At 33.0% G+C, this 15,142-nt stretch overlaps 1 protein-coding gene across 3 annotated transcripts in view; it reads right to left on the bottom strand.

Annotated features, from left to right (window-relative positions):
- The window catches only part of LOC149477485 (myrosinase 1-like), a 305,300-nt gene that overhangs the window by 287,962 nt on the left and 2,196 nt on the right, over positions 1-15,142 (bottom strand). For all 3 annotated transcript variants that reach the window (XM_089711073.1, XM_089711072.1, XM_089711071.1), the window contains exons 2-7: positions 11,762-11,865; positions 7,796-7,943; positions 7,077-7,243; positions 6,431-6,691; positions 5,802-5,890; positions 5,260-5,407 (exon numbers count right to left, since the gene is read on the bottom strand). In XM_089711073.1, the coding sequence (XP_089567199.1) occupies positions 5,260-5,407; positions 5,802-5,890; positions 6,431-6,691; positions 7,077-7,243; positions 7,796-7,943; positions 11,762-11,865 (917 nt within the window). The remainder of the gene's footprint in view (positions 1-5,259; positions 5,408-5,801; positions 5,891-6,430; positions 6,692-7,076; positions 7,244-7,795; positions 7,944-11,761; positions 11,866-15,142) is intronic.

Below are 15,142 nucleotides of genomic sequence, written 5' to 3'. Positions count from 1 at the left end.
GACATTCGTAATATAAAGCCTAAATTTTGATTGGCTTTTTTGACAGTAGATTCGACATGATCGATAAATGATAAACTTTTATCGAATGTCACCCCTAGATCTCGTATGAATTCTTTACGACCTAAGATAATATTTGAAATTTGATACGAAAAGTTAATACTGTTTACTTTATTAGTAAATGTGACAACATGACACTTAGAGGTATTTAATTTCATTAAATTTCTCTTACACCAGGCATGAAGAGCAATTAAGTCTTCTTGAAGCAACTGACAGTCAGCAATATTATCGACTTTTCTATATAGTTTCAGATCATCCGCATAAAGTAGACATTTACTACCTATATTAAATCGTAAGGGTGCATCATTTATAAAAACCGCGAACAAAAGAGGGCCAAGATGGGAACCTTGGGGAACACCGGAAGGAACAGAATAGGGTTCAGATAGGTAGCCGTTGAGAGCAACTATTTGAGTGCGGTTTTTAATGTACGAGATGATCCAACGCAATAAGTTCCCATGTATGCCACAAATCATCAGCTTTTTAATCAGGAGCTCATGGTTGACTTTATCGAACGCCTTCTGAAAGTCGGTGTAAATGACATCCACTTGTCCTTTGTTGTCCAAAGTTTCTAGGAGATAGTCAGCATATTCAGTTAAATTAGATGTTGTTGATTTACGCGCGACAAATCCATGTTGTTCAGAAATAAGTAAAGGTTTAACAAAATTGTAAATTTGATTGTAAATAACACGTTCAAATATTTTAGCAAAGCAATTTAGTATGCAGATAGGTCTGTAATTACAACAGTCCGATCTATCGCCGGATTTGAATATTGGAATTACGTGAGCGATCTTCCAAAAGTCAGGAAAGATGCCTGTAGATAGAGATCTATTAAAAATTATATAAAGTGGTAAGGTGAGTTCGTTATAGCAAGATTTAACAAAATGAGATGGAATACCGTCCGGTCCAGGACCCTTGTTCGGATCCAATTGTTTAAGAAGTTTTTTAACATCATGCGCTTCAATTACTACTTTGTTAAGACAATTAGACCAATTGTTGTGGACGGGATCCTCAACAATGGCATTATTTTCATATACAGAATGGAAATATTTAGCAAAAGTTTGACAGATATCACTACCCTTAGTAGCAACAATGTTATTATATTTAACTAGTTGGGGAAAACTTGAACATTTATTTTTACTCTTTACGTAATTCCAGAATAATTTAATGTTACCTTTATGTAGACACGATTCAACATCTTTTAAATAATTGTTATAACACTCCTTCATCATCTTTTTAGACCTTTTACGCAAAAGAGAGAAAGTGTCATAATCACGTGGGTTTTTATACATTTTAAATTTATGATGAAATTTCTCTTTTTCCCGTAGGCATTTGATTAGAGAGTTACTAAACCAAATAGGTATTGATGAATTTCTTTGTTGCTTATAAGGTGTATTATTTTTAATGATGAGATTTAGAGTGTCATAAAACTGTGTCAGATTTTCATTTATATCCGCGGAGGAAAGGAGAACCTTCCAATCAATATTCCTAAGTTCATCTTTACATTTATTTATATCACATTTCCTAAAATTTAAGATTTTATTATTCTTACATGGTTCGAGGGACGGGACGTGAATGTCATTCACACACACTTCAAAAGGTGGATGATGAACGTCCATTTTACTAAGTGCGATTGAGGGTTCAAGTGATACCGGAATCAAACGGGCAAAAAATAAATCCAGAGTGCGATTATTGTCATTTTTGATAAAATTGTACTGGTTAAGGTTGCCATAAGTCATCAAGTCTAAAATTAAGTTGACTTTAACGTCATTAAACAAAGTTCTAGGAGTAGCAGTTTTCGTCGCGTTACAATTAATCCAATCTAAGTTAGGAGTATTGAAATCCCCCAGTAAAATAAAAGAATCATCGGATCCTGACAAAATCTCAGTAGTATTATTATAGAAAGCTTTCAGTTTATCAATGGAAAGATCCGGTGGTAAGTACACTAGACATATTTTTATAATTTTGCTAATGTGTTTATTTTTAAAGTTAATTAAGCTTAGCCAAATACATTCCACATTAGTTTCCCATTCGAAAACTCTATTAACTATGTAATCTTTTTTTACTGCAATTAAAACACCTCCACCAGAAATTTTATGACTAGTGCACTTATCCCGATCTCTCCTGAAAATTCTATAGCGATTATCCAATATTTCACTATCTTTAATTGAAGGATCAAGATTAGTTTCTGTTAAACAGATAATATCGTAATTGCAGTTTAATACATTTAAAAAGAAATCCTGAAGCTTACTTCTAATTCTGTTTACATTCTGGTAAAAAATTAGCATAATGCAGCGGTTTAAAAAAAAAAATAATAATAAAAATTAAATGTAGATGCAGATAATTATGTAAAGACTAAGGCAGATTTTTAATCTTATCTAGACTATTAATGATTACAGCTGGAGAATGTTCGTTTTTTCTCATATAGACCTTCCCAAACTTAACCCACACGAACTTGTAATCAAGTGTCTTAGAAGCTTGTCTAGCCTCCATGAAAATATGTCTCATTTCTGGTGTGAGATTTTCAGCTACATAAACTTGTTTAACTTCACCTACAACACCAAGGTCAAGCGAGTTCAATACATTCCTGGAGTTAGATTTGTTGTAGCGATGCACTGCTGATAATATCATATCGCGATGCCTAGGAGTCATCAATGTAACCAAAATAGTGCGCGGGCGGTCGGTACTTTTCACCCGTTTGGCCACACGATAGCAAGAAATAACAGCATCGTTGGGAAGCGAGACAGATATTTTATCCAACAAGTTAGACACAATTGAATTTAAGTTCTCATCCTTTTTTTCAGGTACGCCATGTAATTCAAAATTATGTCTTCTGGATATTTGTTCCAATTGGTTAACCTTATTTTGAAGAGTTTTCAAATTATTGTCAATAGTAGAAGTACTGACTTTTAATTCAGTTGTAGTTAATGTCTGTGACGAGGAATCAGCTTGCATATCGTCGAACTTCTTCGAGAGAAATTCTAGTGAGCTTTCATGTTCAACTAGTTTGTTTTTAATGTCCACAATTGAGTTCTTCGTACACTTCAGAGCGGCCTCATTACGATTGCTTATATCTTTTAATTTACTGGAGCATTCCATTACAGAGTCTAGATCGGTGCGAAGTGACTGAAAGCACTTTTTCATTTCGATTATTTCAGATTGTAAACAATCAAGAGCCCCACTGAAAGTGTCTATCTTCTCTTCTTGTTTGTCTAATCTCAATTGCATATCACTACGGAATGATTTGAGCTCCGACAAGATGGTAGAAAAATTCGCGGAGTCACCAATGGAGGAAGCAGCCACAGGGGACGTCACTGCACGAGGAGAAGGCCTAATAGGTGTGTTTGTGTTGTCACCACCCCTTCGAGAAGCAGCAACACAAGCGGGACATATCCAATTAGTACGGGCCACTTGTGAAGAATTGGTTGATAGAACACATTCCGTATGATAAAGTGCACTACATTTAGTGCATTTGATTCTCTTATGCGTCACTAATACGTTCAAATTACATGCCAAACATTCTCCAGCCATAATTAATCAATGATCGTGTAGACACAGCATTAGCAGAAAATATTCATATAATTTTTTTTTATCTATGGCAACTTTTGTGTGAATTGGCAGTTGACACTTGACAGTGAATTATGACAGTTGCAGATGTTATTGTTATTTTGTTGTTGAAAAACTAGGTTGTTCAAAGTTTCTTCTTCTGTTTTTACCCTCTTCTTGAAAATGTTATATAGTGAAACTATGATAATTTTCAGGTTTATAATGTGTGAGCAGTGTTATAAGTTTTACTCACTCAAAAGTCCGAAACGTGGGATCAAAATGAGTCACAAATTACACTCGGTAAATCACTGTGAGACTTGTTTACACGCCAATTATTAGCACATTCAAAATATACTTGTACACTTTACGCAGTCCGTTGACAGATGTGTTAATTATCTACATAAGAATTTAATTAATATTATATACTTATTATGTATGTTTATCATAGACCGGGAGATACTGACACAAAATTTCGAGTCATTTGTAACAGGATGGCGGTTCTACAGGGTTCTTAGTACGCAATGACAAAAAGAAAAATGATGGTGTGAACGCTGGTACCGGCGGCTTAGTCGCGTGGGCGTTAGTCGAACTCGTCGGAAAATAGCGAAAGTCAAACGATTTGTAACAGTATGGCACTTATTTTTCCTGGAAGTTTGAGGATCAAAGAATATAAATACAAAATTTCAAAGATCTAGGTGTTGGAAATCTTCACTTATATAAATTCATACTAAATTAATTTTTCAAGTATGACAGCACTTTTTCCCCCTACTAGAAGTATGGCAAATATAATAATGGTCACATTTTATCAAATACTCTCCAAAAATCCAAATGCAATACTGGTACAAAAAGTTTGGCGAAATAAATTTTTTTTGCAGATTTTCGGCGGTATGGCGACCATTTGGAATCGTCCGAAAAGTATGGCATGGCGATTTTCGTAAATGGCTGCACGACGATGGTTACCTGTGCAAAAGTTAGCCTGGTACAAATGGTTGAATAATTGTTTTATTTAAATCAACATATTCGCGTCGGTATGGCGGGCTGTAAGTCACACCGGAAAAGTATGGCATGACACTACCGCCTACTTCTTTTTTATGGGCTATCGGTAAATACTAAAATTTTTGTGTTACAAATCGTTTGACTTTCGCTATTTTTCCGACGAGTTCGGCTAACGCCCACGCGACTAAACCACCGATACCAGCGATCACACCATCATTTTTCTTTTTATCATTGCGTACTAAGACCCCTGTAGAACCGCCATCCTGTTACAAATGACTCGAAATTTTGTGTCAGTATCTCCCGGTCTATCAGCCATCTGGTTTCCATAACCCAAGCGAAAGCTTAGTGTGGGATCAGATCGTGCCGTGTGTAAAAATTGTCTTGATTTTTTACATAAGCTGGAAATTTGTAATGCCACGTGCTGGTAAAGTAAATATATAATATAAAAAACCCTTCATATTGTAGATAGAAAATTTTATTGTTTTGAAAAGATAGAAAACTGCAGTCTATGATTTTAGAACATTCGCATAACACACTTGAGAATCGAACCGACTAAAATCTATTAAAATTGCACCCTGTACTTTTACTGCATCAATTATAAATAATAAGATTGAAACAACTTGACTAAATATATTCAAACAAATTTGACGAAATATATTTTACCTTTAACAAACTCTTTCTCTTCTTCCGTAAAAGCAGGTAACCTGGATCTAGGGTATCCCTCCCTCTTGCTCTTTTCCGCGATATATTTCTCAAAAGTTGGCGGCCAACCTCCCTCTTTCGTATAAATAGGGTGAGAATAAATCCCTGCCTGTAATATAATAAAACAAATCTAGTTTTACTTACCGTCTACATTCTTGTCTGTGTTGAAGATTATTTAAAAAATATAAACGCTATTTGTACACTCGTCATGCTTTTTTGTCATATATTACTGTTATGTTATATAACAAAAATCCTCGAGAAAAAGAATATAATATAAAAATAATGGAATACAAATGTCATGCCCACGTTTCATCAGTTGAAGATTATAATACGAATGCATGCGTAGAAACGAAGGATGCAAGCATTCACAAAAACTGCGTCTACGGTGCGGCAACGTTGCGTCTATCGCTCAACATGCGTTCATCGTACGGTGCGGCAACGTTGCGTTTATCGCTTCATATGCGTTAGTCGTTCGTCATGTAAATAGTTATAAAAATACTTACTCCGTACTGCATTGTGAATTCAGCTTCTTCTATAAACTCCTCGGAATATGGCTCCATCCAAAATATTTGGTTTGTTAGGGATACTTTACCTTAAAGGACAAATTTAAATACCATTTTTATTATTTGCAGCTATGATTTAAATGACAAATAATAAAATCTATAAATATGCAACATCTTGAAAAGAATATCAATTATCAAATTTTATGCCAAGATGTAATTGTTTTTTTTTTGACGTGACAAGTTGACAACGTCTTATAATTCGATAGAGCCGGCTGCACGCACGAAAAAACATGACTCATGCGGCGTTACCTCGCTCTGAGGCGTTCCATGTAAGGCTTGAAGTGCAAGCGAGAGCGTGGAAAGAGCGACAAAGAAGCACAATCGGACGTTGTCACGTTCAACTATCGTCAGTAAACCGACTTTACAGACTTAACCATTTTTTTTTACGTTGTTATGGGAAAATATTTTACAAAATATTAGAAAAATGTCTAAAAATGTCTACTCATTGTTTTAAATATTAAAAAGGTATTGTTGGAGCAAACATACCTATGGTATATTCCACTTTGCGTATCAATACGGGTTGATACTAATCAATTTATAACATCGAATATAAAAAAAAGTTTCTTTACCATGATATTTCGGCTTAAACTCTTCATCATATACTCTCCACGCAGCAGCATGAGCCATTAAAATATTCTTTCCACACAAATAACTGCCAATACCAGGGCTAGATATACCAGGGGCGAATGAACCCATGGTATAACCCACTTCACATATAACTATGGGTTCGTTGATTGTTATCCAGGTTTTGACTCGATCTCCAAAGAGAGTATACACAATTCTTGCGTAGTCTTTGAACCAACCTACGATAAGGGGGTTCGTCCAGCCACCTGGAATACAGGAATAATACGTTTTTAATATGAATATAGGCTTATTTTCTTTTCTTTTTGTGATTATATTGTTAAATAATTATTTGGTGACTGAAAATATTATAAGAAAACGTTATACCTATCCAAGATTTATGATACGATATGACGCCCCTGAACTACGAGGTATTTCGTTAATAAAAATGAATTTTCGTAAATTATTGAAATTGTAAAGTGAGTCAAAATAAAAATTTTGTCTTATTTAATCTATCGCTTTTACGTTCTTTGTTCTAACTAAATTTAAGATTTTACGTTAATTAGCAAAACAATTATTCCAAAACAAAATATCGATGAGACGTTTTAAAGACTTTTCAAAGATCTATCAACCGTATTAATTCCAGACAAATACCTAAATCCTGTAAGTTCTGTGGCAGATCCCAATGGTACAATGTGACGACAGGTTCGATTCCCTTCTCCAGTAATCCATCAATGAGATCGTTGTAGTACCTCGTGCCATCTTCACTTATAATATTGGTAAAACCATTTGGCAGCAATCGTGGCCAGGATATTGATAATCTGGAAAAAATAAACTGTAAGACAGGGATGTCTTCCAGTGATATTGAGTAGTTTTGTAGAAGTGGTAATTTCAATAAATAAAGTTGTACAGACGAACATTTCTAGTTTTATTTGGATAATGCATTCAGCCAATTCAGTAATCAGAAAAGCGTATAACTAGATTTAAATAGTTACGTGCCTAGCTTCTTTCCAATTTCTGTAACGTAATTAAAGTAAGTAAAATTTGCCTTAGTAAACAAAGGAAAGTTCTTTTAAGAAATATTCACTGCATTAGAACACCTAAAACAATTTACTTTGTATAAATAAGTGGCTGTATAATCAATACGTTAAAATTAGCTCAACGATTCATACGTATACATAATTATAGTTGTTGATTAGGATGTAGAATGATGTTTGATTCTAATAATATTTGATCATCTCGTACCTAACAAAATTGACTTATCACATCATTTCTATCAGGACCACTTTCACCTCACGATAAAATATCGTGCCAATAGGGCCTCAAATATACTTAATTTCATACCCCCTACACAACACGACAAAATATCGTACCGATAGAAATGCAATCCCAACTCGGCAGCCAGCTCTATATCCTCCCGCCACTTGTTATACGAATTGCAAGCAACGTCACCACTCGAACCATCGGCTATCGCGTGTGGTTGTTCGTGGGCGAATGTATCCCATATGCTGGGTGTTTTATCTGAAACGTAAATAATAAAAAATAGATCTTCATTTCAGACACAATATTTATATAATTACTATTACAATTTCGCAAATGTTTAAGACAATTAACATTTTCAATTCAAAAGAGATAAAAAATTAAACACATCCATAAATAACACTCATTTAAGGATTGACTGATTCATATATAGGAATAGTCATCTTCTTCCTCACAGCATTAGTAGTTAAGTTTTATATACTAATTTTATAATACTAAAAAACGTAGATAATAATGTTCAGAAACTGATGCCTGAAAGAAGACCTACATAGAAGTTTGCGGTACAGCTTGACGCAATAAACAATACACATGAAAGTATAAGAAAACAATAAACATTAATAAAGTGAGGGTGCAATATCAAAGAAATTAGATTAATATTTTTTATTAATCATATTTTAAACAGTAATTTGCAACCAATCAGTCATTGCATCTAATAAGCAATAAACAATGTCTCCAATTACCACACAACCAGTGACAACGTAAACGATTACACTGTGACGCACCACGCAGCGTTGCGCGTGAATGCGTGCGTTGTGTGTACATTTAAATAATTAGACTAATCAACTTTCTTTTTCAATATTTGCACACCCAATCAATGGGTAGAATGTATTAGCCACATAATATTGTAATTAAAAACATCTATAATTTGTAACTACATTCTTGCAAATAAATATAATTTGAATTTGAATTTTGAATTTTTAACCATTGAGATAATATTACTACGTATGGAGGAGACACCACGAACAAAATCTGTGCGCCATTTTTTTGCTCTAAATAAGTTTTAAAAATTATTATCTAGTTAGTTACTTACCGATGAAAGTTATTCCTTTGCACTTTTCCGTATTATTTGTATTATTTGTGCAATATCGTAACACACACGAAGGCATATTTGATGCGTTTCACATTAAAACAAATAAAAAATGAGCGTGCAGTTACGCCATATGGCGTATGTTGAGCGGAACATAAGTGATGTAGGCGGTGTCGTCTCCATATGTATATCTCAATGGCGTTAACAACAACCGACCGAATTATTAGTTACTAGATTTCCGACCGTGGCTTCGCCCGCCTTTTTGAAGAAAAACCCGCGTAGTTCCCGATCCCGTGGGATTTCCGGGATAAAAGCTATCCTATGTGTTAATCCAAGTTACCCTCTATATGTGTGCTAAATTTCATTGTAATCGGTTCAGTAGTATTTGCGTGAAAAGAGTAACACACACACATCCTGCATCCTCACAAACTTTCGCATTTATAATATTACTAGCTTTCCGCCCGCGGCTTCGCCCGCGTTTTCAAAGAAAAACCCGTTCCCGTAGGATTTCCGGGATAAAACCTATCCTATGTCCTTTCTCGGGTATCAAAATATATCTATACCAAACATGCAAATTGGTTCAGTAGTTAAGGCGTGATTGAGTAACAGACAGACAGACAGAGTTACTTTCGCATTTATAATATTAGTATGGATAGTAGAAAGTAGAATAGGATAGTAGGATTATGTTTTGAATTTTTGAGGTAAAAGCATCAATATAATGGAGCCCTATGAACAATTCCGAGGAAACTCTATTCCATTCTACATGATCTACATCTATACTAATAATATAAAGCTGAAGAGTTTGTTTGTTTGAAAAATTATTTCAGTGTTAGATAGCCCATACCCAGATACCTAAGACCAATTTTAACGAAGCAATGTGGTTAAAACCGCAGGGCAAAACTAGTATTTTATATAATCCTGACTGCTCATTAATGTTGACATAAATTTATTCTATCAAAAAAAAAATCAAAGACCACATTGACAACACATTGATCGTTTCCTTTTACTGAACATAATAAGGAAATTAAAGAAATGAACAAAAATAAGGAAAATTTTAATTTATTCAAAGGAAAATAAAACTTTCATTTATTCTAATTTCTAAGCATTATTTACACAACTTATCAAACGTTGACAGCAATTATTGTAATTACTAATTAATGTAATCGAAATCTAACCTCGTTTAAGGTTAAGATAACTTGTACGAGCTATACTACTTTAGGTATAATATCAATATTTAAAGTTAATTTAATTATGGGTATCTAACCTTATCGGAATAACAAGGAGAATAATAAACAATTAGGTGCAATGGATATATTTTATGTCATACGAAGTTTATAGTTATAATATGAATAAAAAACATGAATTTTAACTATAGATATATTATAATTAAACTGAATAAATTATTATTGCAGATGACTTTTTAAAAACTTCAATTTTGAACTTTCAGGACATATTATTATGTTACATTACCGTTACCAACAGTCTACTGATTCAATCCTAACTAACATTATAATTTATTATGCGACAGAAACTCTGTCTGTCTCTTCTTCACGCCTAAGCCATTGAATTTGGTATAGAGATCTGTGATAGGACATAGAATAGGTTTTATCCCGTAAATCCCACGGGAACGGAACTATGGAGGTTTTCATTTGACAACGCGTCGAAGCCACGGGCGAATTTTTGAAGTGAAAACTTCTTTAGCGGCGTTGAGCACTTTTTCTGTAATGGGTATAAAATCTTAAACTCGCGTCAGGACACGTGACCTGATCGAAAAAGCGTAAGACGGATGGATATCAAACATGCTCAACGTTAATAATCAAGTTTTCACTTCTGCCGGCACTCCCGGAGTGCAACCCGTCTTTTGCACGCCTCATAAGCGAAGCGTTGAGGTGGGTACTACTGTCACTTCGCGCAAAACATCTGATTTTTCAAACTTAAAATGTCTTTATGTATCATACATTGCACTTGTAAGATAATACATACACACACATATTAAGAAAAAACACTATTTTTAACGTTCATGATATTTTTGATGTCATTTTTGTTATTTAAACTAGTTAAAAAACAGTTTAAAAAAGTTCTGTCTTGGACGTCCGTGTGTCTGTATGTGCGGATCCTTTTTCTTGTTAACACGATAGCGACCGAAATACTTTACTAATCGAGTCTTTTTTTTTCTCTTACGCTTGAGTATGCTCAGGAATAGAACCCTTTCATTTTTCAGGGTCTGATTCGATGTGGTTTAATTGTTATTAAATAAACAAAAATAATAATTAATAAATATTTATTAAAAAAAAATTATGAGGCGTGCACTTTTGGATTTTCAAAATTATTATATTTTTTTTTGCTTTGTTATCTCATTTTTATCTTCTCACATTGTTTTTATAAGAATACTTCGGTTATCAAGACGAATCTAACGATATCTTATATCATGTAAATCTATTCAACGGTTAGGAAGATAAATGATGATAAGTAAATAATATTATAAATTATCACGACCATACATAATATTACAAACTTATCTACATACACGTGCAAATATTAAATAATAATTACATATATATAGTTACATTCCCTGAAAACTTAATGAAAGAAAGAAATACGTTTATTATGGACACATACATTTAAAAATAGATACAATATATAGTTTTAATAAGTAAATAAGGTACTTAAACATTTATATTTATGCCATAATGTTACCAACACCTCTAACAGTTACGTATTGTAACTTCCCCGAGTTTATTCAGGAAAAAATAGCCTTCATTAGGTACTTGGTAAAGATACAATAATTACTATAGTATCGGCTATAGGAATTAAAGTCGATCGAGTAGCTCGGATTAAATCTTAACAGACAAATGATCATTCTTTTTTATAATGTTAAGTATAGATCGATATATTTTATACGACCTATTTCAGACACTACCTAGTCCTTCACAACGAAAATGTGACTGATTTATGAAGGCAAAAATAATTTTATTATTATTATTGTATTTACCGCTAACATTCCAAGCGCCTTCAACTTGATAAGCTGCGGTGGCTGCGCCGAATTTAAAACCATCAGGAAATCGCCGCTCTGCTCCCACCAACACGACTAGCACACTGAAATATAGAAACATGATTAACTCGATTAATTCATGGAAATACTTGAAACTATTAAACTAAAAACTTATTTATATTGAAATATAATCAAGGACTCTTTTTATCGTTATAATAGGTAATTGTTTTATTAATTGGTTATTCTTCATGCCGGTATATTCTATAATTAACGTTTAATTTAAAAATGAAACGATTTTGATGACGCAACTACAACTACTTGTAGCTAATTTAAAATTATTGAAATTTAACTTCTTATTTTATTTTATTTATTTTTTATTTTGTTAAAATTCGAAAAAATACTCATATCATCTCAGGAACTACTGATCCGATTTGAAAAATTCTTTCGGTGTTAGATAGCCCATTTATCGAGGAAGGCTATAGGCTATAAGTATACCATTACGCTAAGACCAACAGGAGCGGAGCCACGCGGGTGAAACCGCGAAGCGCAGCTAGTCAATAATAGATACGTATAATTAATTAAAAGTATCTTCCATTTAGCAAATGACAACACCTTACAATCCTCCACTATAAAGATTACTTGAATTGAATAAATATAATATCTTTATTATTCAGCGTCTTTTTAAGAAAATACAACATTTAAGTATACCACAGATTACTCAATAATACCTAAATAATATGTAGTTATGATTATAAATAGATCTCCACAAATACATATATAAACATTGAATAAGCTTTACTTTGAGATTTCGCACACAAGAAAAATAAAAACAATAGGACAAATCTACTGCATAATAAAGCATCATATTATGGGATAAGAGTTTTGTTACTCGTAAATAATTTGAGAACAATGAATATAAAGATACCGTGAAATCCTATTTATAGTGGGTAATTAACGAATGCATTATTTTAGCCCCGCGGTTCTACCCGCATTGCTCCGCTCCTATTGATATATAGCTATAGTCTTCCTCGTTACATGGACAGACTCGTTCCTCGTTATCTAACAGTGAAATAGTTTTCAAATCAAACCCGTACCTGAGATTAGCGCCTACAAGCAAGCAAGCAAACAAACTCTTCAGCTTTATAATGTTAGTACCTATATCTTCTTATATATGTATAAAAATGAATCGCAAAATGTGTTGGTAAGCGCATAACTCGAGAACGGCTGAACCGATTTCGATAATTCTTTTTTTATTATATTCCTTGAAGTACGAGGATGGTTTTTATGTAGAGAAAACGTAAATATGTACCACGGGCGAAGCCGGGGCGGACTGCTAGTAGATTATAAATTATAATCATGTCTTCTCAATTCAAATCACAAGAAGAGATTTTTTTTTGTGTATGAAGATAGAATGCTAGACAATAACATATAGGCTACATTTTATCTCGGTAAAACATTTAATTCCTCTAGGAATTTTACTTTACCACGCCCGCGCCCACGCGAGTGAAGCTGCGGGCAGAAAGCTTGTTATAGATATCATATGGTCCAAAATCCAATAGTTAGGTATGCTCGATAGTTGTCACAATTTATAATTAAATTTTATTATCATATTTTCATTTAATTAACAATGTAAATTATAATACTGTTATTTAAACGCGATATTTAATGCCAAGACGAATAGTTGTGTTATCAATTCTCGATAGATTATTTATTACGAAAATAACTCCCTTTGCGACGAGATCGATAGTTAATAAATAATACTTATACACACTATTCGCCTTGTAATTGTAAAGGATCAAGGTCGATGCACATTAATTTTCGGTGCAGTACCAAAAACATCATGATGCATCTGCTCCGAATAGATGTTTAGGTATATCTAGGCGATATACCAAAGGCTAATTTCGATCTTTTATACCTTGTAGTCTTTGAAAATGTTTGCAAAATGATAACTAGATTTTTACATATTAGGATTTCAGCATTTTGGAGAATTTTGTTCTCGACCTTTTATTTTATCCCTGAAAAATTTGTGGCCAATTTAACATAGGAACGCAACACTATGTGAGCTACACTGTGCTCTGAAAATATACATCTAATTTCACCAATTTTGCTATTAAACTAAAATAAAAGTAGTTACTTACGCAACTTGCTTTTGTCTTTTTTTTTCGGATTCAACGCATATGAATAAATAAGAATAGCAGTTGAAATCTGAGAAAAATCATGAATTTTATGACAAGAATGAGTTGCGAATGATAGCAAACAGTGCTTAAAATTCATAGCATATTATAATTCATTAATGAATTAATTACATTAGATATGTTATAAGTACCTATTAGTTTAGACCTCGTGACAATTAGGTATACTGAATGCTTTATAATTTAACTAGCTTTCCGCCCGCGGCTTCGCCCGCGTTTTCAAAGAAAATCCCGCATTGTTCCCGTTCAATTCAATTGCGTCATTTTCCCGGGATAAAAAGTAGCCTATGTCCTTTCTCGGGAATCAAAATATCTCCATACCAAATTTCATGAAAATTGGATTTAATTACAATAATCATATCTCAATCTTACGAAAGCTTAATAAGGGCAATGCACCAGATTGCCATAACAACCGGAACCTTGAACATGACCACATAATTAAAATATTGGAGAAAGGTACTGGGTTAGTTACATATTGATATTTTTAAAATTTACTTTTAAAAATATTCGTTCAAAGATGTGAATGTTCAGGATTTATCCATCGAAATGAATGGTTGGTTACCTATGTGATATTTTAAGTGTGTTTAATAAGTAGGTAGGTTTCATATAAGTACCTATAGTCAAAAAAATGCTTAATCTCATTAAATTATTGTATTGTTACGGATCCTTGATAAGTGCACAAAGTTTGAATTAAATATGTCCGTTTAAAGTTGGTTAAAATATATCTCGATGGTTAAAATCGAGTCTAAAGGAGTCGCTTACATACAATCATACAGGTGATACTAATGAAAGCTATGTTAAAAGTATTTAAGTACCTATAGTTACGTAGGTACTTCTACAATAAGTAAGCATGAAAATTTTGTTTTATGTAGGTAGTTATAGTCTACATTGTCAAGACTGAAAAAATCTATATTATTGACTAAATAGTGAGTTAAATAATGTTTTTCAAATCGTCTAACTGTTAACAGGTAGGTAATAAATAAATAAAATATATTATGTTATATTTAATCAAGTGTGAAAATTACCTTAAAGGAAATTACATTTTCAAGTTTTATAATTTTAACATTATTGCCATAACGATCTAAAGATTAGATCGGTATGGCATGGCAATAATGTAGTAGATAAACTAAACTTACCATAACACAACAATCTTTAGGTAGAACATTTTACTAACTAATAGGTTTATACT

Source organism: Colias philodice, chromosome 25 (assembly GCF_061535455.1).
Source record: "Colias philodice isolate Cphi_HAF_F1 chromosome 25, ilColPhil1 Martin Lab GWU primary, whole genome shotgun sequence".
Lineage (NCBI taxonomy): Eukaryota > Metazoa > Arthropoda > Insecta > Lepidoptera > Pieridae > Colias > Colias philodice.
The sequence above is the reverse complement of the archived record's forward strand: the minus strand, read 5'-3'. Positions and strand labels throughout refer to the sequence as shown.